This window comes from Vipera ursinii (assembly GCF_947247035.1).
Source record: "Vipera ursinii genome assembly, chromosome: 2".
NCBI lineage: Eukaryota > Metazoa > Chordata > Lepidosauria > Squamata > Viperidae > Vipera > Vipera ursinii.
In genome coordinates this window covers 66,992,076-67,018,368 of record NC_139513.1, presented here as the reverse complement: position 1 = coordinate 67,018,368, position 26,293 = coordinate 66,992,076, and the positions used below count along the sequence as shown (strand labels likewise).

The following is a 26,293-nucleotide window of genomic DNA, read 5'->3' as shown; positions in this document are numbered from 1 at the left end:
AAATAACGTCTTAAATTTTCTTACATTAGTTCAATCTTACACTTTTTACCAAGTTTTTAAATTTTAAATTTCCCTTTTGTAACCCACAAACATTGATTTGCCAAAGTTGAATTGTCTTATTCTGCTGCTCCAAAAAACTCTATAGCTGTAATTACATCCAAGATTTTAAGAAATTATTGCACCACAGCTATGAGCTTGATTGAAATCCCTCAATTTCCAGCCACTTACTCATGACCCAACTACAATAACCTTAGTTTCTGCAGTCTATTCACGAGGAGTAGCAATCCAGAGTACAAGTGGGCAATCTCACAATCTCTTCTTTATCCAGAAAGCCTGCTGGGAAGTATTTATCTGACCACCAATTTGCCTCAGTGCCATCCCAGCGCCTTCAAGGACATTTATCATGAATTTCTCATAGCAAGAAGCATCGAGTCACCAAAAATTGCACTATGAGCAAATGACCAAATTAAGGGAATTAACAGCAAGTAAACATTACTGAATGTATTTTTCATTGACATGACTATAATTTCCAATGCAAAAGAACTTCAAGAATGTGTCAGTCTTCAGCTTAACAATTTCAAAAAATCTACAATAGTATGCACTCCATAAACAAAAGATCTTCCCCTTCAAATTTAGGTAATTGGGAATTAGCATATTAAATAATTAAAGCTATTCCATAATGATCATAGCCCTGTTTGGAGTTTCTAAACAGATTTTTTTAAAAATCCCATTTATATCCCGCCCTTCTCCGAAGACTCAGGGCGGCTTACAATCTAAAGCACAAATCAATGTGCTTAGCAATAGTGTAAACCTTTTGAGTGGTATAGCAGCAGTAAAGATGTGGCACTTCCAAAATTGATTTCAAACCCTCTCAAAAAATGTTGACAAAATTCTAATTGGCAGAAACAAGTTGTAATTCTGTTTTAAATCAACATGTACCATAAAAAGAACACTCCACAAAAAGGACATCTCTTAAAATATAGTAAACCAGACATGTCAAACACAAGGCCCGGGGGCCAGATCCGGCCCGCGAAGTGGTTTCATGTGGCCCGCAAAGCCATCCTGGAAACAGTGAGGGAACGGCCCCCACTGCCTTGGCCCTGGCCCAGAGACCCTCCTTCTGCCAGAGACCCTCAGATTTGTCCCACTCCTGCCCAGGCCCCCATAGGCACCCTTGAGGCGAATGATGTAGAGTTGGCCATGCCCACCCAGTAGGCCATACGCACTCTAGCCACGCCCACCCAGTAGGCCACACCCACCCGGCCCCCTGAGGGCAACCGTAATGCTGATGCGGCCCTCAATGAAATTGAGTTTGACACCCCTGTAGTAAACAGTCGACTGGCAGGAACCATGCCTTGAATTCCACCAAAAATGGTCTGAAATACAAAATGCTCAATGTTGGAATAAGTATCTCTTTTCTCCCCAATAGATCGAATTAAGAACTTCAATAACTACCCAAATAATATGCTGAATTTGGAGGATGAAGGTTTCAGAATTTATTCTACATATTTCAGTTCTAACTCTTGAGAGTTAAGGCACCGGGCTAGAAAGAATTAGATGGTGAATTCAACTCTCACCTCATAGGGTTGCTGTTGTGGAGAAAATAGGAAGATGATGTGCTGGATAAGTTTGCTGCCTTGACTTATTTGTAAAAATAATGGAAGATGGACTACAAAAAAGATACTTGAAATATATGATGGCAATATACGATGGACTAAAAGAAACGCGGAACTTAAGAGCGAAAGGAACAATTGGGTTTTATTTAGAAATAAAGATTAAATATTAAAATTAAAGGTATTTGCCAATCTATTGCAGCATCAAGGATTTTTTTATCAGTATTCATAAAAGAATTATATCTACATCAGTGGCATCAAGCTCCTATATGTCTTCTCAACATTTAGTGAGATGGTGAAGCTGACAGTCAAAGGGAACATTCATCTTTGGTGGGAATGCAATAAAGTATTGGAACTTTGGAAGAATGCGTTTAAAGAAATATATAACTAAACAAAAGATTCAATTGCTATGCATATTTGATGGTTAGATTAAGAAACCACAGAGTAAAAAACATTACATTTTTGCCTATAGCAGCTCAATTTGTTAGCTAAGCAATGGGAATACCTGGAAAATAGTTCAATGGAGAGATGGAAGGATAATACCTGGTTATACCTTTATCTGAAAAAGTATCTGACAAGCCAAAGTAATGAATTTTTTAATAACAAATCGTGAAATGTCACTACTTACATAAGACAATCATCCTGGAAATAGCTTATTTCAAACACTATGGGTATATCAAAATGTACCAGTACAATGTAATTTTTTAAAAATGTACTTAAAGCTAATAAATAAAAAATAAATATGAAATGACCTTGCTATTGCAGACAAATGAGACCAATTGTGTTGGCATGTATTTTATTGAAAATAAAATTATTTTAAGATATTAAACATATTCTGTTTGCTATTAAGCCCATGCTTATATGATTACAATTTAATATGCACATGTTTTATATATAAATACAGTCACACACATAAAATACAAAGATAACCTGATCTACAGTAAAATCTTTCTCAAAAGCCCAAATCAGCATATCGGCTTGACAGATTCAGCCTGAAGTCATACAATGAAGTAGTAACATTTAATACTTCTTAATTTCCTGTACTTCTAATTTGTAAGCAACTTTAAGGCCAATATTTTCTAATTGCTTTGTACTGTAATATGTTTTTCTTCTATTTTATTATATATTTTGTATTGCTGAGGAAACTGGATATTGTATAAAAGTTTAGGCCATAATACAAAAATTATCTCTCATAAAATAGATGTAAGTTCCTATTAAATTCTTCATCTTTATAAAAGCATTATATGGTATTACTAAGCACATGCTAATCCTTCCATATTTAGGTGACAAACAAACTTATTTTCTTAAATACTAAATTTGTAATAAGTTAGCAACTTGTAAAACCAAGCAAAACATTAGATTAGTGTGAAACAAAATCAATGTCCTTTTCTGATTTAGACAGCATCACTGCCAGATGGATGCATAACTGACTGATCAACCTCACCCAACATGTAGTCCTCAATGCAACTGGATCTACATGGTGGGAAGTAAAGCAGTGGGGTACCCCAAGGCTCTGTCTTAGGCTCAGTACTCTTCAATATTTTCATCAGTGATTTAGATGAGGGAATAGAAGGGGTACTCATCAAATTTACAGATTACACCAACCTAGCAGGAATACTCAGAAGATGGGCTCAAGATACAGAAAAATATCGGCATACTTGAAGACTTTGCCCTACATCTAACAAAACACAGTTCAATGGTAAGGAAATGTCTATGGAGATTCTCAGTCATCCAGGTCATAGGTGTCCCAAAGGTGCTTTTTCAGGAGGCATCTGGACTTTCCTGTTTTTCTATAGGGAAAAAAAAAAGAATGTCCAGTTGCTTCCTGAAAAAAAGCATCTTTGGGACAATAGTGAGGAAAGTAAAGTTCCACATTTAGACAAGAAAAACCAAACGAATATGCATAGAATAGATGGTACCTGGCTCAATAGTAGTAACTGTGAGAGAGATTGTGGAGTCCTAGTGGACAATCACTTAAATATGAGCCAACAGCGTGCTGCAGCTGCCAAAAAGAACAATGCAATCCTAGGCTGCATTAACAGAAGGATAGAATCAAGACCACATGGAGTGCTAGTGCCACTTTATAATGCCTTGGTAAGACCACATTTGGAATATTGCATCGAGTTTTGGTTGACACAGTATAAAGAAGATGTTGAGACTCTAGAAAGAGTGCAGAGAAGAACAACAAAGATGATTAGGACTGGAAGCAAAAATATATGAAGAACAGTTGCAGGAATTGAGTATGTCTAGTTTAATGAAGAGAAGGACGAGGGGTGACATGATGGCAGTGTTCCAATATCTCAGGGGCTGCCACAAAGAAGTGAGAGTCAAGCTATTCTCCAAAGCATCCGAAGGCAAGACAAGAAGCAACAGATGGAAATTAATCAAGGAGAGAAGCAACCTAGAACTAAGGAGAAATTTCCTGACAGTTAGAGCAATTAATCAGTGAAACAACTTGTCTGCAATTGGACAACTATTTGTCTGGAATGATGTAGGGTTTCCTGCTTGAGCTTGGAGTTGGACTAGAAGACCTCCAAGGTTCCTTCCAATTCTGTTATTCTGCTTTCAAAGCCCGAATTTGCAGTTTTCAGCAACTGTATGTTTTGATAGTTTCATTACTATCTGAGGACAAGTTGTGCCTCCTTTAGCAGCAGCAGATTGTTTAATATTCATTCTTGTTATACAATGGAATTACAAATACAGAAATGTCATCATAAGAAGCAGGCTCTTTACTATCCTTGATCCAGTAATAACCATCCTCCTTCCCTCTTGCTTTTTGCACAAGCAATTTGGCCAATTCTGAAAACCTGTGAAAATAATATTGGATTTTATGCAGTGCAATTATAAACAATCCTAAAGAAACAGCTAAAAAAATAAATGGCATAAATTCCACAAATGTTTGGGAAATACAATATATTCTATGTACTAACCATTTTGACTGAAATTCAGAAAATTAATTTATATCAGGCTTTAGACAAAAAAAACTATTCTAAATACTGTGACTGGCTTAAAATACATTCTATTTCTCTTGGAACAGACAGGGCAAGGAGGAAAGTGAAACTAGAGCTATTTACAAGTGCCTTAAGCTTAGAGCAACCATTTCTATCTTTCCCAAAGACAGGGCAGCAGACTGTGTGAATTATGCAAGTGTTCCAGAAATGTTTTTGAAGCTCTACTGTATATTTAGATACAAAAATTGTGTTACTTGAACTTTAATGTATATTCTTTCTGCATGTGCTTGCTAATAAATTTTCAGGTTGCCTTACAAATGAAAAAAATACAGTTTGCTAAACACCGATGCCCGACAGGCTGCCAATACAAAAATATGCATCATACCTATGCATTGTGACTGCTTAACCCAAAAGACTTGTTGTTAAGTTGCGAAGTCATGTCCGACACATCGCGACGCCATGGACAATGTTTCTCTAGGCCTTCCTGTCCTCTACCATCTTCTGGAGTCCATTTAGCTCACACCTACTGCTTCAGTGACTCCATCCAGCCACCTCATTCTCTGTCGTCCCCTTCTTCTCTTGCCCTCAACCTTTCCCAGCATTAGGCTCTTCTCCAGTGAGTCCTTCCTTCTCATTAGGTGGCCAAAGTATTTGAGTTACAGCTTCAGGATCTGGCCTTCTAAAGAGCAGTCAGGGTTGATCTCCTCTAGGACTGACCGGTTTGATCACTTTGCAGTCCAAGGGACTCGCAGGAGTCTTCTCCAGCACTGTAGTTCAAAGGCCTCAATTCTTTGGCGCTCAGCCTTTCGTATGGTCCAGCTTTCACTGCCATACATTGCAACTGGGAAGACCATAGCCTTGACTATTTGCACTTTTGTTGGCATGGTGATGTCTCTGCTTTTTAGTGTGCTGTCTAGATTTGCCATGGCTTTCCTCCCCAGGAGCAAGCGTCTTTTAATTTCTTGGCTGCACCCAAAAGACTAAAAATACATTTTTGCTGTTATATTATTGATGGGCTGTGCTGTGTGGTTCTTTACCAACGAAGACTGATATTAATGTGTAACCATTTGTTTATATTTTGCTGTGAACATTTTTAATGGCATAATTCCCATGCCTAACTTTTTATTCTAGAATGGGAAATAGATAGCAGTCATCATAGACCATCACCTTTATTTCATTTATGAACCTAGACTTAAACATGAATTGGCAGAGTATTCTGAGTCTCTCATTCCCATTTGTGGCTCTTCTGTTGGATCATATGTAACTTACAGCTATCTGGAAAAACATTCCAAGTGGGCCAATTGTATCCCAATCTTCACATTTTATTTTTCATTTCATGCATATCCCATTATGAGAAAAGTTACCTTCAAGCTAGTTTATTGTAGCAGCAAATAAGGGCAAAATATTGTTTAAACTTGAACAAGTTAAAATAACAAAGAAAAACCAGAACTTTTGCTAACTGCTTTTCCTCATCTTTATAAAGAGTAGTTTAGAAATGGGGAAAAAATAGCAAATCTGTTTATTAAGAGATGGATTAAATTCTATCTCCCAACATCCTAGCCAGTTTAGGGGGATATATTGCCAGCTGTAAAGAATCATGAAGAAAATAAAAATAAAAAATCCTATACCATACTGTGATAGAAAATAGTTATCTACAAGTTAAAGAGGTAAATTAAAAAGCAAAGACCAAATGTAACCCAGAATAAATGTTCACCCTACCACATATAAAAGATTCATCCAAATTTAGTTCAGGTGGGGTTTTTGACCCCTATAAGTCTCAGGCAAAATGAATGCTATGCCCTCTTCCAATACAAAAAATGTTTTAGTTGCCTGGTATTCTAATACTCTATAAAAGGGGTCCCCAATGCCTGGTCCGTGGACCGACGTCCACAGCATGCCAGCAAACAGGCCTTACAGACAAGCAAAGCTCCATCCTCGGGATGCAGGCAGTATTCAAAACCACACCCCCTCTGGTCCACGGGAAAAACTTTTTCCATAGCACCAGTCCCTGGTGCCCAAAACGTTGAAGACTTCTGCTCCATAAGCAAAGGATACTGATAAACGATCAGAATTTATTTCCTACAATAAGCTGTATAATACAGCTGTACTATAATTGTATTATAATTGCACAGACTAACATGTTTCACTTCCTATATTTTTAACACCAGTATTTCTGGCAATTATTTTCATTGCCATGGATTATTCAAGGATTCCTTCAAAATTGGTACTGTTAATGTTAAAAAATGTGTATCATCAGGCTGAATATAGTTCACAAATATACCTTATAATTAACTATCAGTCAACTGTTACAGAAAATGGACTTTATTAATTATTGCTACAGTTCTGATAAAGCTCCGTAGAGAGATCTATCAAAACTTTGGTATTTCCAGAATTTTTGCAACCTGATTAGACTGATTTGTTGTTACCGAAATGGCTAGTTTATACTACTATAGAAATGTAAAAAGTTGAGGTTCGATGCTAATGGAATAGACGGAATTGGAAGTCAATGCTTCCCCCCCCCCTCTATTCCACACTTTTCTTTTTCCCTTCCCCCTTTCTTCGTTCCCTACTATTTGCTTTTGTACTTTTGTATTTTATATTATAAGCTAATAAAATATTTACAAATGAGAATTTTTACAACCTCAAATTGTACCTGTATGGATCAGTTGTATTGTTCTGAAGAAAAATTATGACCATTTGGGCTACCTCTTCATTGGACAAAACATCCCAAAGGCCATCTGTTGCCAGGATGAGGACATCATCTTCATTAACATTTTCTGACATTAAGTCAAATACCTCCACCTAGTCAGAAATAATGAAAAGATAAAAACTTTTTCAGTTGAGATTCCTAAACATCTAGGTGCTGAAATTTTATAAACCCACACACTGACAAGCTATACCCTATTTACAACCACTCAATGTTTTTGTATTTTAGAAGCCCTGAAGATTGCCCTACCAAAATATAACAGTAAATCAAATTTTGAAGGTGTAATTTGTAATGTAAATGTTGTATAGATTTGCAATTATGCAATACTACAACACAAAAACCTGGCAGCACTTAATCACAGTGACATCTGTCCATTGAAAAAAATCTGAATTAAAAAATGCATTCTCTGGGACCAAGAAATTGCCTCCACAGTAAGATCTTAGTTCTGTGTTCAGGAAGCCTCATCCACAGTTACACTAATTACATTGCTTAATTAGCTGAATTCCCAGTTTCAAGTTTCCTCCTCCAGGATACATGGGTTGGGTATGTACAATACTTTATCTAAAACACGGTTATCATTTGGGTCAGTAAATCATGCAGTTATAGGTTTAGGAGTGCAACAATCTCTACGAAGGCATTTGAGTTGATTAAAATATAAGAATACTTGTAAGGAAGTGGAACACACACATCAACAGTCTTGCCCCCAATATCTTACATATGCCACTTCGTTTCTCAAATCTTCACGTTAAGGTAAAAAATCTGCAAATAATTGTACTTGAAAATCGGAAGAACCCCTTCCTGTGATTTGGGACCTGATTATCCTGAAGCTTCTCATATTTATTTTAACCAATGTGAAAGATTATTGCAGACTTCCCTACAGTATTCAATCCAGGAAGATCTTGGCAATGCTATCTATTTTCTTACATAAACACCCACACATATTTACATACACAGCCTATTCAGACATAACACTTGTTAGCACTGTTTCAGTTTCTGAAATAAAGTCACTGTTCTAAAATAATGAATAGGCTAAATATAGAGAAAAGGAAGTACTGTATCTAAACTACAGGCTGCTACTATCCATGTAGCATAGTACTTTCTTACCTTAGGGATGCAGGAGAGGAAAGGCTTAATTTCAATATTTGTTTCAATTACTTTCAACTGATGATCTCCCAGGCCTCGAGATACAGCCAGGGTACCTAGTAAACGAGCCTGAAAGAGATGAGAATAGGTCCAGGCTAAAGATGTAGCATCTTAAGGCAACAATGTCACCCAAGAGTTAGAGTAAGCAGTAATGCATAAGTAATTTTATTTGTATCCAAATATTTATATTTGTATCCAAATATTTATTTTGCAGCTTGCAATATCAGCATAGTCAACAGTATAATTATCACGAAAAAGTAGCATTTTCCCATTGCATAGGAAGCATACCGTTACATGACAACATTGTTTTTACCTAGTAATTTAAAATAAAAATGGAGATGGAACACCAGAGGGCAGAGTTTTAATATCTTAGCAACTGTGCTTTTAGCCAACTGTTCTACTTTAGAAGCAAAGAGCTCCCAAGATCAGCTGTCTAATAAGGTGATCAATAAACTGGCTGCTTTCATTTTTTTAAAATATCCAGAAGATTAAACCAGTCTTCTCCCATCTGGCGTCCTTTGGACTGCATTGAAATTGTAACTGCCAACCCACACAGTGGAAAACTCTTTAGGCTAGGAATTCTAAATTTAACACAACCAGGGAACATCTGATTATTGAAGATTATTTAGGTTTTAACACAGAGATTACACATTCACAATTAAGTTCCTCTGAATTACTTCCCTGAATTAATTTGCTTGCTCCCAAATACATGATAATAAAAAATAGCCAAAAATAGTGAAAATGTTGAAACATGCCCCCACATAAGTAGCCACAGAAGCTTCTGCTTTTGGTCTAACCTGTTCTGGAGAGCACACGTGCCCAACATGTCCATTAGCTTTTCAAGTGGCAAGGATTCCCTTAGTATAGCTTTATAACCTTTTTTCTTCTACACTTCGTTTTTATCAGTGTACTGTAATTGTTAGAATTAGAGGATTCATGGCCAACAAAGCCACAAAGAGTAGCTTCCTGTCTGTGGCCACGTCAGAGGATTTCTCTGACTGTTGCAGCCAAATAAGAAGGCTGTCCCTCAACAGCGCTGTTGCCATGAACACCACTGAGAAATGTCATCAACACTCCAAAGCCATCAGCAGCCTCTGGTGAACTGGACAGCTGGGTTAGCAAAGAGAAATTGGCAGGGCTATATGTCCCATCCCCTCACTCCTTTTCACCTAAAGATTAGTAACATCCACAAAGCCCCTGCCATTCCACTCATCAGAGCTCCCTGGGTGACCAAGGCATCCTCATCAGTCCCATCGTCAAATCAACCCTCTCCACTGATTATGCCCCATGAGAAAAGAGAAGCAAAAAAGAGGGATAGGAAGGTGGTGCCAATTCTCTTCCTCCATCCTCCTCTTCCTCAGAGGTTTCCTGTCTAGTTCCCAATGAGACAGTGAAGACTAGGCTGACACCACATTGAAGGGATAGGCCACCAAGTTTCCTGTTATGCGGTATAGATGCCTCCCCTCAGGAGGCATCTTGTCAGATGGAGAGGAATAGGGAGTTGTCCCTAGACAAGAAAAAGGAACAACAGTCAGGTCTCAAATCTACCAGGTTTTTCTGGGAAATAAAATAAAATTTCCACAACCAGAAGTTTCTAGGCCTGAAAGAACCAGAGTTGCCTATTCTCTTAGACAGAGGTATTTCCCTCTGTAATTGATTGCAGGTTTCCTCTTTCCCAAGATAATAATTATATTCAGTTGTGTATGTGAGACTCAGGATAGTGAAGGTGTCCTTGATTGTCATATATCTTTCCTCAGCCAGGATCCTCTCAAGAACTCTCTCCCCAGTATGCATTCTGTAGTACTCTTGCATTGAACTCTTTGTTAACATAGGGAGAAACATCAATAATCCAGAGAATGGGCAGGAGAAAATTTTATAACCCTGGGCTACAGCCAGGTCTGCCTCATAAATGCTAGCCTAGACGGCTTTCTGTTCTCAAGTAAAAGCACAGAAGCCAACATGGCCACTTGAAGGCAAGGCCAAAATCCAAATCTGTTCCTCATATGGAGCACATTTAAGGGTGGCAAACTAATTGGAAAAGCCCTGAGATTAAGACCAAGAGAGAGAGAGACAGAGAGACACAGACAGAGAGAGAGAGAGAGAGAGAGAGAGAGAGAGAGAGAGAGAGAGAGAGACAGAGAGAGACTCTTGAAAAAAATGGAAAAAGAAGGTACATGATAGTGAATTTGATTTTCTGCTAGGATCCACAAAGTAATCTGCTCTTATCCCAAAATCCATCTAGAGAAGAATTGGTCATCAAGTTCTACAAGAACAAAAGAGGATAGAGTTTCAGTACAATTCAAACTATGAAGGCCTGAGGGACATCATACCTGTTTCCCATGTCCAGTAATCAGAGGGTATTTGAGATCATCTTTCATTACTGTTTTATATCCCCTGAAACAAACCAGAGAAATGAGTCTTCATTTTATTTCTCCTTCCACCACACTATGTCTACAAATTAGCATGGATACTTAAACCACCTGATCTTAATGGACACTTAATTCCTTGTTGAAATCTAAGGCTTCATCTCACAGAGATTTACAGCAACATTGTATTCATTTCTCTAAATGATTGAAAAAAAACTATTTGCAAAGAGGTCAACATTTACATGACATCACACACGAATACATTATATGAAATGTAATAGGGGCAGCAGTTCTAAAGCAATTTCAGGCTTCAGGCTATAGAAGTCCACTTCACCAAATGTCAAATTATTATTTTTTATTAGCAAACCTATTTCACCCTCCCCCATCATTTACTGTTCCCCATTGTAGACACTAAATATAAGAAATCTGTCCTGGAGGAGTCCTGGTTTTCATTTCCACTTTTAAGCAAAGAAAGTAACAATTTAAGATCATTGAAACTCTGAATGGCATATTTATCAGTGTGTAGAAAGAAACAAAAAATTATCCAGGATCCATTCTAGTTTCAATATTATTAATATGCAAGGAAAACAATATGGTTGTAGGTAAACTGCATTGTTTCTTGGGATTCTCTTAACTTAAATGGTCTAATTTAGAACAAGGATTACAAACGTAAGGAAAGAGTAAAAGTAGGTAGGGCAAATAAATGGATGTAAACCATAACCAAGACAAGTTGTTAAAAAGCAACCTAAGGCAAAAAGGAAGGGAAGGACTACTTATCCAAAACAGAAAGACTCAAAAGATTATTCATAATAGGGACGCGGTGGCTCAGTGGGTTAGGACGCTGAGCTTGTCGATCAGAAGGTCGTCAGTTTGGCGGGTCAAATCCCGAATGCCGTGTAACAGAGTGAGCGCCTGTTCATACGACATACCTAAATCTAGGCAATTCAAGAAACTCACCAGCCTTCCATTGAGTAATCTCGATAGAGGACCTTCTGGCCTAAATCATCTCCTTTCAATCTCCTTGGAAACTCAAACCGTGTGAACTCATCTGCTAAGAGCTTTGGGTAGATGGAAGCCTAGGGAAAAGAATGAAAACGGGGAAAGATTCAAAATACTGTTTTCAGAATACAAAGGTGAGCCTTGGGAAGTAGAAGCTGAAAAATTGGCCCTTGTATTTACAGTCTGATTTTAAGGAAGTCATTCAGTTTTCCCCATAAGGATTTTTTTTTTACACATACTTTTCCTCATAGAAAAAGATAAAAGGTGTGAATTTCATCACTGGGCAAACAATTTGTTGTTCCAAATGATAAGAACATCAGCCTAATGTCTAGTTATACATAATTACATTTTCCGGAATTCTTCAGCCAGCATGGCAGATGGGCTAAAAATGTAGAGAATTGAAATGATCTGGACGGTATCAAACTGGGGAAACCTGTACTGAACAAGGCTCAATGTAACACTCAAAATAATACAGAATAGATACAATCTGCAATGTTCAGAAAAATCATAACATTTCTTTACTCTGGACCATTCTGGGAACAAGCATCTTGAACTTACCAGACACAAGTTAAATGTTTTGGTTGGTTAGTTAGTTAGTTAGTTAGTTAGTTAGTTAGTTAGTTAGTTAGTTAGTTAATTAGTTATTAAAAAATAGAAAATGACTACTTACCAGGTGCTGGATTCTCTTCCTTTCTGTCTCAGGGGTAAATTCAGAACTCAAGGGAATGATGCTCCGTTTTCGAACAAGAAGTGCCCTGAAAAATCAGTATTTTTTTTCTTTTCAAAGAGAGGAGTTTTGCCACTTTTAATGGTTGTCTCCCATTTCATTTTTAAGATGGAAGAGTAATAACATAGTAAGGGAAGATTCTTTTTTGGTCAGTCCAAGAGCTCAACTGCTTCAATTTAAGGCTATTTTCTTTTGTGTAAGGCACCTTACTCTGAAGTTCACAATTAAAAGCCTCACTTTCCCAGTAGCTGGGAATGGGATTTTCGAGAGGAAACCAACATAGGTAGGATTAAAATGAAGCCATCTTTCTTGTGATCCAACCTGGAAAGAGATCTTCTGGTAGGGTTTTGGAAGATTGTACTTGTTCTACATGCCACATTCCTACACCAAATCTGGGTCATATGAAGCTGCATTATTTTAAAAAATGCCCACTTTAACTACCTTTTTTTAAAAAAAGCATGCTTATGCTCTAATTCTATTAGAAGGAAACAATTCTGACATAGCAATTTTTTAAATGTGTGGATTTTGTTATTCTTTGAAAATATTCAATTTTAGGCTTAATAAAATGTAGACATTTAGATAACTGTAGAAAATGTACTTAGCTAAAATAAAGTGCTAAATGTCTTCCGTACCCATATTAAAGGAACATGCTAGAACCTATCCAGTGATCTTCTGGGTTTTGAACTCACCTGCTATCACCTGCATTTGCCACATAGAGCCTTCCCTGCAGATAAAGAGCAACTAGTGCAGTGCAGCCTGCTGATTGGTTGCTTGCTTTCATCTCCTGGCCTATCATTTTATCCTGTTGGTAAAAACAGTATTTAATGATGTAAGACAGATATCAGATTTCCCAGCATTGAAGCCTAATTTCATCACCATTGTTCCCCACTGATGGTTGATGAAAACAAGTAAAACAAGTATGCTAAATTGTAAACTGTAAGTACAGAAGTTTATTATATCATTGTGCACAAGACATATCCTTATCGATATAAGAATTGATAGAACAAATAGAAAAGATATAGGCCAAAGATAGACAACCAAAAACTATTCACAATTCCTTACCATCGGCCATACTGACGATGGTTGGGAACTGAAATACAAGCCACCAAGAAAACATGGTTTGTTTTATTCTGATCTAGCAGCCGTCCTGCCAGAACCAGAAACAGTAAAATTAACTCCATCAGCCATCTATAAAATATTTATTTATTTATTTATTTATTTATTTTATTACATTTATATACCGCCCTTTCCCTGAGGACTCAGGGCGGTTTACAGGGAATTTAAAACCAAAAATACAAAAGTTAAAACCAGTTTAAAAAAGATTAAATTTAACCCTGTGCAACTAAAACCCCAATTAAAATAAATTAATCCTCAGCCTGGGCCAGAGAGCTCGAAGAGCCAGGTCTTCAGGCCCCGGCGGAATGAACGGAGGTCGGGGGCAGTCCTCAGCTCCACTGGCAGCTGGTTCCAGAGGGCAGGTGCCCCCACTGAGAAGGCCCTATCCCTGGGCGTTACCCGCCGGCAATCTCTTACCGGTGGGACCCTGACTGATGACTGATACAAACTGCACTGACGTGTAAACTGCATGATTCCATGATTTGTTCCTTTCCCACAGTATACAACGTAATTCAATTCTTGGGACAATAATAAAAAAGAAAGTAGGATAACTCACACATTCCTGGAAGGCACTCTCCAGAGCTCCAATGACCACATTTTCCTGCTGAATTTTCTTCTCTTCCACAAACACTGGATCACTCTGGCAAATGCACTGACCACTGAGGTGCATTGGAGGATTATCTTCAGTGATGCCTTCTATCACATCCTCTAGTTTCTGCTTGATGCAACAGTGCAGGTAATTGGAGGCCAGAATTGAAGCTTCTGAACCACCATGGCCATCGAACAGTGCCCAGTAATAGCCTGTCAGATACTGAAAGCAGAAGCATTGTGAGGATCATCATATGGGACATTCCTTCCTGTTACTGCAAGGACATTTGTGAGACCCAGATAAAATTATCTGCTTGGGCGTGAATCTCAATGAGAAGTCTTGACAAGTCAACAATATTTCAGCTTTATCTTCATCATAGTAAGAGATGAGTAGAAGGCTTGTTAAAGTATCCAGGTCTGCAAGCTAGTTATTAGATATCACCAAGTCCCATCCCTTAAAGAATATCATCCTATGAAACCCAGGCAACATGACTTCTTGGCTGCTGTGCCTATGTCATGGAACAGCCTTTCCCCAAGCTCTGGGTGGCTCCAACCCTGCCTGGCTTTTGTAAACACACACACACATATCCAAAAGTATGCATTTTATTAATTACGGTAGATATAAAATGTAAGGGATAAAGTAGTTATAATTGAAAAGGCAAGAAGTGATAAGAGAATGATACTAATCAATCCTGCCTGCTAATCTCAAAAAAACAGAATCATCAAAAAATGAGTCTCATGCAGTAATTAAAATTTGTTAAAAATTTTAGTTTTTCCAATTTGTAAAGGATTTTGTTATAGTTTTATAAGAGAACCTTGACTACAAACTGCCTATGTATTGCTATCTTGGTTGAAAATGTCAATGCCTATTCATCTCTTGCAAATAAACATAACAACAAATGAAGTGGGTACATGCATGCCCACTGTACTCCTTTCTTTACATACAAGATGCATCATGTAGATCTGGCAAATCAAGCTTATGAAAACAAAGCAGCTTCTGTGCAAGAGAACCTCTCCCCCCCCATTTTATTCTTCACAAAAATACCTGAATAAAATTAAAGATAAAATGGGTGATAACCACAAGGAAAGCAGTTATTTCTTTGTGCTGGCATATGGAAGAGCTCACACATGCTTCTTAGGGATTTCAAGCGTTATTCACACCATGAGGAATGGCAATCTCTTGTTTACTGTAAGCTGTCAAAATAATCAAGAGGAAGCCAGAGAATCTAAAGCAGGGATTTGGTTTGCTTCATAAGGACCTCAGCTACCCACCTCATAAAATATAAAACTCCCTCTCCATCAAACTTTATTCTGGAGATAATTATTTTTATTTTCATTTAATTATAAAAATGCAAAGCTTATTAATTCAAAGCTCATGTCTTTTGCGAGATGTTCACAATGGTTTACTAACACATTTAAGAACCAAACAAGTCGTTCATAGTTACCAGCATGAAGCTGCTATTCAAATACTCTAATGGTTTGCAGAACAATGCAGTCTATATTGAAAAGATTTTTTTTTCTTACCACACGATTACCCATTGAAAAGAAATCTGGCAATGAAAAACAGTCCCACAAGATAAATATTGAAAGGTTCTTAAAGAAAATCTTGGAGCCTATCATGGCAGCTGGTAATTGCAGTTCTACCTAGTTCTTTCCTCTCTGTCCTTAAAGAAGTTCAAATTCTTGCAACTCCATGGAATGAAAAGAATGAGACATAACCAGTTGGGCACATTATCATTCAATTCCTTCCTCCTTATCCTAAAACAGTGGAATATATCTTAATGAAAAGAAGCATGTTTGATTTTGATCTCTGAACTCACCTCATTAGAACACAAAATTAGCCATTCCTGATCCTCTTCTTTGCCATGCCCAAAGTGTCTCTTCCTGATAGAAATTTGGCAACATGTTGCTTGGTCTTCATTAAATTCTGATTTTTCTGCATTAACGGTTCTGATGAAACAAATAATTATAGTTCAAAACAGGATAACTGAAGCATGCCTCAGATAAAAACAAGCCCAATTAATTTGTGTAAAGGAAGCCTGATCTATCATTAGTGTATCTTTTACACTGTAGCGCTATACATATTTGCTTGAAAGTCTTGTCTAATGAATTGGGTGGGATTTGCTTTAGACAGAGATGCTAATAATTACTATTTCAAATGACACATATGGAGCACAGCACAACAAAATCTTGGTCTGTTATTAAGAACAAAAATCAGTGGAATTGGGGTCCTGAATATTTCTGCTTAATATTCACACTGTCTTCCTGGGCTTCAGAGAGGAGATGATTCTTGTTTCATTTTTCTTCTTCCTTTATTCATTATCAGATTCTATGAGCCCCATAAGAACAGTGTGGAAATCATCTTCAGCGGTTTATCCCACTAGGATTTTAAACATCTCTTTGCAGTTCTACAAGAATCCTATCCGTTTCCTAACTCATCATTTCTCTTTTGGGCATGGACATTTCTGCCTAAAATAGTGCTCCTATCTTTGAACAATTGCAGAGTCACTAGGCTAGGGCCTTTCTCAAGTTTTATCTATCCACCATCTGTTTTTAACTGTTTTTAACAATGGCAAACTCCTAGCAATGGGTTCTAGATTTACTGTATGTAACAAGAAATAACAGGAGATGTTGGAAACTATCAGACAGGCCATGAGGATTATCAACTTGTAATCTGTATTTTTTTGGTCCCTTAATTTATGCCTCTTTATATAATTAGCCATTCACTTCCTAAACGCAATCTAATTCATGCAAGTCACCTACCTAGTTTAAAACCTTAAGGACCTCTATCTCTATAGAGCAGGGGTGTCAAACTCTCAACGTCAGGTGACGTGTCGTGACATAACGTGACTTGTTTTGCATTGTCGGAGCTGGGGTGGGCGCAGCCTCCGTATGATGCAACCAGCCCAAGGGCTGGCAGTTTGACACCCCTGCTATAAAGGATATGAAAAATTTTCTGATCTCCCAGCTTCTCTAGTTGCTGTAAGCTTAACTGCTTTGATGGTACAAGATTTTGTAAGCTAAAATAAGACTAAAATAAAATAAGCTGATTAAGTCGAATAACATGAATCCTAGTTCTACAAGAAATCCCTAAGTTCAACTAATACATCATCAAGTTTCAGACAATGTCAACGCATTAAGCAATCATACATCTTAACAGGGAAATACAATCACAACTGTTCAGGCCCCAAATCTGGTAAAGTAGAGAGAGCACATTTAAATCTCCACAAGTTGGTATGAACTTAAGCCCAATTTACAGACTCTCATAACTTGTGATTCTATGGACACAACCAACAGTTATATTGTCAATGACATGGAAATAGTCTGCCTCTGCCTGTATGCAATAATGCCAAAGTATAGTACTGTACTGTACTGTACCAGCAACAACACAAGGTAACAGAGAACTCTCAGGAATAATCAAAGCACGAACAAAGTGGTTTCCAACATACAAGTAGAGAAGGAATCTTTCAACTGGCAATATCTCATGGTACTTATGTAATACTTTTCAGATGCATTCAAACTATAAGGCCAGAACATCCACCCAGCTCTAGCTATACTGACAATTCTGGAAGGTATAACCTAAACCTCATGGGGCAGAGGGAAGGCAGAATTAGGCTGAACAAAGCTGTTTGACTTCTTGTCTATGTGTGTGCCTTCAAATCAGTGTAAGTCCTGATGGCTGTCTGTACAAATCCCTGCTGGTTTCTTAGCAAACTTCCAAAGTGGTTTGCCTTCTTCCTAGGGCTGAGACTTACTAGCCTAAGGTCCCCTGTCTGGCTTTGTACCTAACATGGCACTAGAACACGGGGCTTAGCTATTACCCCAATCTGATTGTACTTCTTAGAGCTCTTCATATATCTGTGAATTCCATTTGGGAGATGAGCTCCTCTCGCCTTGCTCTGTGTCCCTTTAAATGATCTCAGATAGGGAGATTTTTCCCCCAATATGAATTATCCATAAACCTCCTGGGATGGCTGTCCTCTTCCACCTAGCGTACAGCTTCAGAAGGGACACACAAGGAGCCATGAGGAAGGGGGACACCTGCCTAGTCAGTCAGAGCAGCCAAATCAACCCTAGGAATCAATGGGGTAACAGATGTTGCAGCCAGATCACCCTCACATCCATCCAACTTCCTCTAAATCAGTTTCACAGTGCTAAAGTTCATAAACACAGGAAATAGCTGAGATGCAAAATGTTCTTTTCTTCTTAATCAGCATGTACACACAGTGTACTCTATTTCAAAAGACAGAATTTTTGATTCAATATTTATGTCGTAACAAAACTGATGATGTCAATCCTTTGTCACACAAAGGGAGCAACTCTGGCAAGAGCGGAAGCTAGTCGCACAGGAAAGAAATATAAAAGCACAGACATGAAGGATGAACAATATTAACATCTTAAGAAATCTCTCTATCCCAGTAGCACACATTACGTAATGGGTTAGGTAATTGATTTTCAAATACACACAGAAAGGACCTAGTGTTGTTCCTTTCTTTCAAAGTTATCAACCAAGATGAATCTTAAATCAACTTTGCCCAAGTAAGGATATTTTATCTTCAATATTTTAGATAGTTAGTTGAGCCATATCAAATAGAACCTAACTAACTATATGGGCAAGTGGTCTCCCTCTTCAACTGACTGCAGCAACAATCTACAGCTCTTCTTGGGATTCCAAAGGTGCTTTTTTCCAAAAAACAATTGGAGTTTCTTGGTTTTTTTTCTTTGAAAACATTTTGCTTCTCATCCAAGAAGCGTCTTCACTTCTTCAGCTTCTTGGATAAGAAGCAAATCATTTTCAAAGAAAAGTTCAAGAAAGTCTAATTATCTTTTGGGGGAAAAAGCACCTTTGAGACAGCACCTGCTGCCGGCATCAAGCTCCCTTCGTCCTGTGCGCTCCCACAGGGAGGGTCTTCTCAGGGTACCGCCGGCAGACAATACCCAGGGGGAGGGCCTTCTCTGTGGGTGCGCCGGCCCTTTGGAACCAGCTGCCTGTAGAGCTTAGGACTGCCCCTGACCTCCGTTCATTCCGCCGGGACCTGAAGACATGGCTCTTTGAGCTTTCTGGCCTGGACTGAGAGTATTAATTGGGGTTTAAATTGGTTTTTAATTAGGATTTTTATATTCAAGGTTTAATATAATCATTTTAATTGTTTTAAATTTTGTAATTGTGGTATTGTTTCTTTTAAAAAACCTTGTGAACCGCCCTGAGTCCTACGGGAGAAGGGCGGTATATAAGTCTAATAAACTAAACCATGACCTGGATGATTGAGACTCTCCATAGAACTCTTCTTGGATTCATCAATTGATTCATCAATTCACCTTATCAATTATTTTCCCCTTCCCCTTCTTTCAACCAATTGCTTGCTAATTGTCCCCTCAAAGGAACAGTCCTTTTCTTCCTATAATTTGCCATAATTTGAAGGCATCACCTTTTTCTCCCTCTTTTTTAGTGTTCAACTTTCACAGCCATATGGATTTGTGAAAATTATGAACTTTTTGTATTTCTTTGTCACTGAGTGTTGGCACTGGTTGCTTAGAAAAAAATGCAGGTATCTGTTCTGCCTCTCTCACGTCCTCCCCACTGAACCTTTACCCCCACCCCACGACCCAGCATCAGCAGAGTTACCAATAAAGCTGCAACCTTGAAACAGGTGTCAGAGGAGCTACAGTATGTGTTTTGGAACCTCTGGAGCCACCAGCAAACCAAAAAAAGCAGTTGTATAAAAGGGAATGGGTGGCCCAAACGAGGGGAAAAAAGGCAAAGCAAAGCATCATGTGGAAAGCTGCAAATACTCTATATCAGACATGTCAAACTCACGACGTCACGTGACGTCGCGCAATGTATCATTGCTCTTTCGCCATTGCCGGCAATGGGGTGGGCGTGGCTTCCCAATGACGCGTCCGGCCTGCAGGCCGGCAGTTTGACACCCCTGCTCTCTATGCTGGCCCATTATTAGAGAATGGGGGGAAAAAATGGAAGAAATTCCAAGGAGAGGAATTAAAAGCAGGAGAACGAGATACAATAAAGATACAATAAAGATATGACATCATGGCAATAAGCCACAGAATCCCTGCTTGAATAATATTTGAAGACACTCAAGATAATTTTATGAATCCTCTGTTTTAAAAGGTAATGGAGATTTATTCGATCATATAGAACAGGCATGTCAAACACGTGACGTATTGCGACTTTTTCCCCATTGCTGGCAATGGGGTGGGCGCAGTTTCAGTATGATGCATCCAGCCCGTGGGCCGGCAGTTTGACATGCCTGATATAGAAATACAGCATATTTGTTTCACTACGGATTGCTGCACTCTTGATCAAAGTCACTCCCTTGTTGGAACAGAGAAAAATCTGTCTCATTGAAGCAATGTGTTATTTTTCCCCTTTAAAATGTAGTTTTCAAACTAAGCATTTAATTTATTGCAGTATACTTGGCAATTAATGTTTTAAAGGCATGAACAACCTAAAAACACTCATCCACTTCTTCACTACTTTATTCTTTTTAAATCTCACTCCTTTGTAAGAATTGTTTGTTGTCCTCTGAATGATGAAGTTGCTGAAGCAAAAAATGTCCTTACCTTTGAAAACCCTTCCTCATCACTTGCCCTGGGAAAGAGTGTAATATTTTCAGTCCCTGATCCTAAGTGACCGGCTGATTTATATTGGGTCCAGCGGCTTTACAGGCAATGAATATAGCAGTGTGACTTCCAACCCCACTGAACTATTGGATAGGAGCAATTAGCTAGTTGCAATTTTCAACCCATCTTCAAGAGTAGCTCCATGGAGAATAGGGCTCTATCTGCAATAATGCTGCAAGCGTTGCATGGACAGAAAAACAGAATATAAATTTAGCTGGAATCAAGTATGTTCGAATCATCTCACTGAGAAATTTTAAAGGCAGAGATACTGAGGTTATACTGGTTCAAAGAAGGTAGCAGATGTCACACCAGGAAAAGCTGAACATAATACTGCCTCTAAAACCCCAGAAAGAGGTTTAAATTATGGTCTAAGTATCAGGTTTCAAATGCAAATAATGAAGGCAAATATAAATGGGGAAGTCCAAACTCCCATTTTTCTCTTCTCTCTCCTAACAGTGCTCCTAAATTTAAAACATCCTTGCAAGAAAAGGAATTAGCAACAAACCTAGGCTAATGCCATTAAATTAACAACCAGCAGCTGTGTAATAAAGCAGATAAAGTTCCAGGGAAGCCATTTCTCTGCCCCGCAGCTATTAGAAGCCCACATTTTCTTTAGGCAAACACAATGATAGGAATCTTCACTAGTATAAATACAACTGGTGAAGTTATGTGTTAACTTCATAAAGTTATTACAAAACTCTCATACAAGTAAAAATTCTCTTTATGCTAATTTTCTGCACATAAGACCCCAGATATTGTATTACATTATGGCACAATACCATTGGCAATAACTATCATAATGTTTTGCCATAAAACACTTTATAATACCCAAACAACGCCTACCTGATTATTGTATAAAAGATGCTGTCATAATGCAGTTTTGGTTTTTGAACTCCTCCTAAATACAAATATTCCTTGGCAGCAGTTACTAGGTAGATATTAATATGATCCTGGGTACTCTGTCCCTAGTTTAACAATATCTTTTAGAAATTTCAAAGTAATGGGTGACCTCATAAATAATGTCTAATTTCTAAAATTGTGATAAACTAAGGCTGAGAAAGTCTATGTTAACCAAAGCCTGTCAGCCCATGCTAATGTAAACTAACTTTGATAATTTTCCAGACTCATGATTAGGAAAAACAATGGGACACATTTTCCTTTCAATACCCTGGCACTATTCATATTTGGATGTCTAGTGAAGGGGAAAGAAATTCGGACGAAGGGACAGGAATTCAGACCTGAGTCGATAGAGAGCTTTGAACCAGCCAGGCAGCCTCGTCTCCAGAAAAAAACCCCGTGAGCACTGCCCGCTGAACTTTTTATTCACCTCCAACATTACAAAAAACTCCATCCCTCTCATACAACATAGCATACATAGATAATTGGATACACAGAGAGAATTTCTCAGGTGCCTCTGAGATCATACAAAAACAAGGTACTAAAAGATATATGTGAAGGCTTTATCATAGCGTTTCCCAAACCTCCCACATGCCAGCCTGCCCATGAGCCAGGAGAGTTTGCTCTCACTGTAACTCAAGTGAAGAGCTTGAGGTTAAGGGGGTTGGAAAAGCAGAAGGGTGAGAAACCAAATTCTTGGGAAGCCAAATTCTGGCCGTTCCCACAGTCTAGCTCTCTTTTCATACCCCAAAGTCAACATTTGTTGTTCTTGCCTTATTCTTGTCTTACTTTTATTTGTTCTTATACTCAAGGGCAGTTGCTGGAATGTACAAAAACGTGCTAAACATGTCACGGGGGTAGACCGGAATAACAGACTTATTAAACTGAAATACTTTATAGCAGTTTCTACCACTTTAATTAATAAGCCTGCTTTTCAGCAGAACAGCAGCAGGGGCACGTTTCAAAGGGCTGGCAAGATGCGCGACTGCTGTTGTAGCTTGCTTACAGACACACGCAACATTTTAGTTCGTCCCTGAAGCGAGTGTGCAGCCTTCCCGTGATTAACCCCCCAAAAAACTAGCACCCGAGAAAAGTCACCAAGCCCGGAGGCAGCAAGAGTCAGGTTTCACACGGGGGCGTCTCTGCATCCCGTCCTGTTTCTGGCAAGCGGCCTTCTACCTAGGGCAGGGGTAGGCAATTGCATATTGCTGCCAGATAATGAAGAAGAACCCATAATGAAAGTGAATAAATGACTAAGCACTTCACTGTTCACTTAATAACAACAGAGTTGTTAACAACAGAGTTCTCTGTGTCCCGCCTAAACTGTTTTCCTCCCAAACTCTAATGACATACCCAGTATAGGTGTGCAACCTAAGTAGGTATAGGTATTGATATAGGGCTTATATACCACATGTGCAAGAGGGGTGGGTGTGGGTGTGGGTGTGCAAGAGAGAGAAAGAGAGTGCTTTTTTAATATATAGTCCTTCCTCAATTGGATTGGCTAATATTATGAATATTAGATATGGGGGCAATAATTAATAAGCTCAAATAAACAGTAACAGTATAGAACACGGGTAGGCAACCTTGTCTCTTTTAGGACTCGTGGACTTCAACTCCCAGAATTCCTGAGCCAGCTGTGCTGGCTCAGGAATTCTGGGAGTTGAAGTCCACGAGTCCTAAAAGAGCCGAGGTTGCCTACCCCTGACCGAGGGTGCCTAGAATACTCACTCGGCATAGCCCGTGTTCCACTGGAGAGGCCTGTCCCGGCAGGGGCAGCAGATGGGTCGCTTCCCAGCCAACTTCTCCGCGCAAACAGCTCCACGCAGGAATTTGGGCCGCCTGTATTGCAAAGGAGCTGGCGGCGGCGGCGGCTTCGGCTGTTGCGAGCCTCCCTCCTCCGTTCGTGGCTGCTGCTGCTGCTCAGCAGCGCCTTTTCCGCGCCTCGTCTCGCCGTTCAAGAAGCACTTCTTAAACCAGCTTGAAGACATTAACGGAGGTGACCGAAACCCCATCCGATCCCTTTGCTTCTCTTTCTCTTTCTCCTTCTCCTTCTTCCTACGAACTGAACGGACTGCTAACTGAGGCGGCGCCCCACCCCAAGCGAGCAGCAGCAGGGCCGGAGGAGGAGGAGGAGGAGGAGGAGGAGAGGCGACCGTGCAACCAATGAGTAGTACACGCGACTAGCCAACCGCGGCTGAGCCTCTGTGGCCTCCGCTCTTGACGTCCTGAGTTTGTTGCTCTTTGCAACCGGGCGGGAAACTGCTCGGACTCACTCGATGTGCTCATCCACAGTTTCGTAACGACGGCTGGCCGAGCTTGCCTTTCTAGGGAACCCAAAGGGGTCTTCTTCCCGCCGTTCCTGGCGAGGGAATTATTTTATTTTATTTTTTATTTTAATCCCATTTATATCCCGCCCTTCTCCGAAGACTCAGGGCGGCTTACAATCTAAGCACAAATCAAATGTGCTTAGCAATAGCCTTCATTCTATGTATATGCCTGCTTATTAGGGCTTTCGCCCCCCCCCCCCAAGCGGCATTATTACAAAGTCAGCTTAATTGCCCCCAACAATCTGGGTCCTCATTTTACCTACCTCAGAAGGATGGAAGGCTGAGTCAACCTTGAGCCTGGTGAGATGCGAACCTGCAATTAGTGAAGGAGGGCGCAAACATTCCCCCCGGGCCTTCTCTAGGCTGACCGGCTTACCTATTGTCCAGAGCAGGGGTCTTCAAATTTGGCCCTTTTATAACTTGTGGACTTCAACTCCCAGAATTCCTTAGCCAGGCACGCTGTCTGAGGAATTCTGGGAGTTGAAGTCCACAAGTCATAAAAGGGCTAAGTTTGAAGACCCCTGGTCCAGAGTGCTCAGACGGGCTGAGATCTAGGATCCCCTTCATCAAAAACCGCAGCACGACCCCTTCTCTTTTCCACCAGACGTTGCTCGGATAAGTCCGTTTCAAGAGAAAGAAAACTACACCGAGGTAGTCTGCAGGGCTAAGCAGATGTTGGTTTTAAAAGTAGTGGGGTAATCTGCAATAACTTTACCCAGGGCTTTTTTTTTGTCATAGAATGCTCAGAATGGAGTTCCGGCACCTTTTTTTGGATGGAACCTTGTAGGGTAGGCAAGGCAGGTTGTATGACATGTGAGTTCCGGCGCCTTTTTCTTTTACAAAAAAGCACTGACTTTACCCCTATCGATCCACATCAGTCCCCTTTCAGGGTGGAGACATTTGCGTAGACAAGGTCTTCTTTCCGAGCTACTTTTCTCAGCAGCACCACGCATCTCTAAAAAGTGCTAGTCACAAGTTAACAAAATCAGCTGTGACCTTAATTAGTTGATATGAACCCTCCCTGAACTGCCTGAAACTGACCAGACCGTAATCAGTTTCAAACTTAAGCTTTCATAGTTGTAAATGTGCACATTGGTGGGGAAATGTTTTCTTTTCAATTACTATTTATTACCATGCTATTTGTAAAGGGAGGTTATCCAAGCCAAAGGGAGGTTATCCAAGGCAAACAAGGACTAACTGTACTTCTCCAAATTAGTATCTGTATGTGTGTGTATGGATATATGACAACCTAGCAATTCTGACCTCAGTGTGAAATGTTTTATACTTATTTGAAAAATCCAGTCTGAAAATCCAGTCTTAAGAGATTTTATTTTTTTAGAGAGCAGGGGGGGAGGCTCAGTTAATCTCAATGTACACATGTTGTACTTTGACAATAAAGGTTTATTTATTTATTTATTTATAAAGCTGTCCACTCAGCACAACTCAGGCTGACCTACATAACATTTCATAAAACCACATAAAAGCATATACAGTAAACATAAATGATCCTGAAAATATGAACACATGAAATGCTGGGGGGGGGGAGAAAACATCTTTTGATACTTTAAGCAGTCCAACTCATTGGCTCCCTTGCAGTTTCCTGTTTTGCTGTTTCTGCTCAACACTTTTAAAATGGTTTAAATGGTTTGTTACTTTTCAAATTCACGTCTGCATCCTTTATAATCTGATTTGCATTTTTTTTGCCCAAGTACATGTTTCTTTTTATAGTCTCATGAGTAGATGGTGCTTCTCTTTTCTGAATAAATCTTTCCTTCCTCTTACAACTTCTTTAACTGAGCTTATTATTCATACTATTTCTCTGCTTGGGTGAGTTCATAACCATCCGGAGTTGCGATAGACGTTGCAGATAAGTGTTGATTGCTGTCTTGAATAACTTCCAAAGATTCTAGACAAAATTAGCCCTCTTAGAAAATGTGTGTGCACATACACACCATATTTCCCATCAGATCCATAATCCCTACACCTCTGATGACCAAATGGAGTGGTGTAAACCACACATTGCTGCTGAGAGTCAGATGGCATACAAACTTAGTAAATTATTATTCAAACTAGATTTTCTTTTAGTCAGGATACCATTCTAAATAGTCTTTGGTTTGATTCAACAAAATAAGACTTAAAAAGTTTAGTTCCTTGTTTTGATTTTCATATCCAGTTCAAAGCACTGGTTTTCACTTTTAACAATAGTAATAATGGCTC

General features: G+C 39.1%; 1 protein-coding gene across 2 annotated transcripts in view; it reads right to left on the bottom strand.

Moving 5' to 3' along the window:
• The window catches only part of PPM1M (protein phosphatase, Mg2+/Mn2+ dependent 1M), a 28,848-nt gene extending 5,014 nt beyond the window's left edge, over nucleotides 1–23,834 (bottom strand). The window contains exons 1-10 of one of the 2 annotated variants that reach the window (XR_014491299.1): nucleotides 23,478–23,834; nucleotides 16,031–16,160; nucleotides 14,179–14,433; nucleotides 13,196–13,308; nucleotides 12,450–12,534; nucleotides 11,738–11,856; nucleotides 10,745–10,808; nucleotides 8,376–8,483; nucleotides 7,218–7,366; nucleotides 3,533–4,420 (exon numbers count right to left, since the gene is read on the bottom strand). Coding sequence is in view for 1 of the 2 variants with exons in the window: in XM_083353414.1 (XP_083209540.1) it covers nucleotides 4,276–4,420; nucleotides 7,218–7,366; nucleotides 8,376–8,483; nucleotides 10,745–10,808; nucleotides 11,738–11,856; nucleotides 12,450–12,534; nucleotides 13,196–13,308; nucleotides 14,179–14,433; nucleotides 16,031–16,160; nucleotides 23,478–23,761 (1,452 nt within the window). In the remaining variant the exon portion in view is untranslated. Of the gene's footprint in view, nucleotides 1–2,711; nucleotides 4,421–7,217; nucleotides 7,367–8,375; nucleotides 8,484–10,744; nucleotides 10,809–11,737; nucleotides 11,857–12,449; nucleotides 12,535–13,195; nucleotides 13,309–14,178; nucleotides 14,434–16,030; nucleotides 16,161–23,477 lie in introns of those variants that run through there. The other variant, XM_083353414.1, reaches the window with a different exon arrangement.
• Between the last annotated feature and the right edge of the window lie 2,459 nt (nucleotides 23,835–26,293).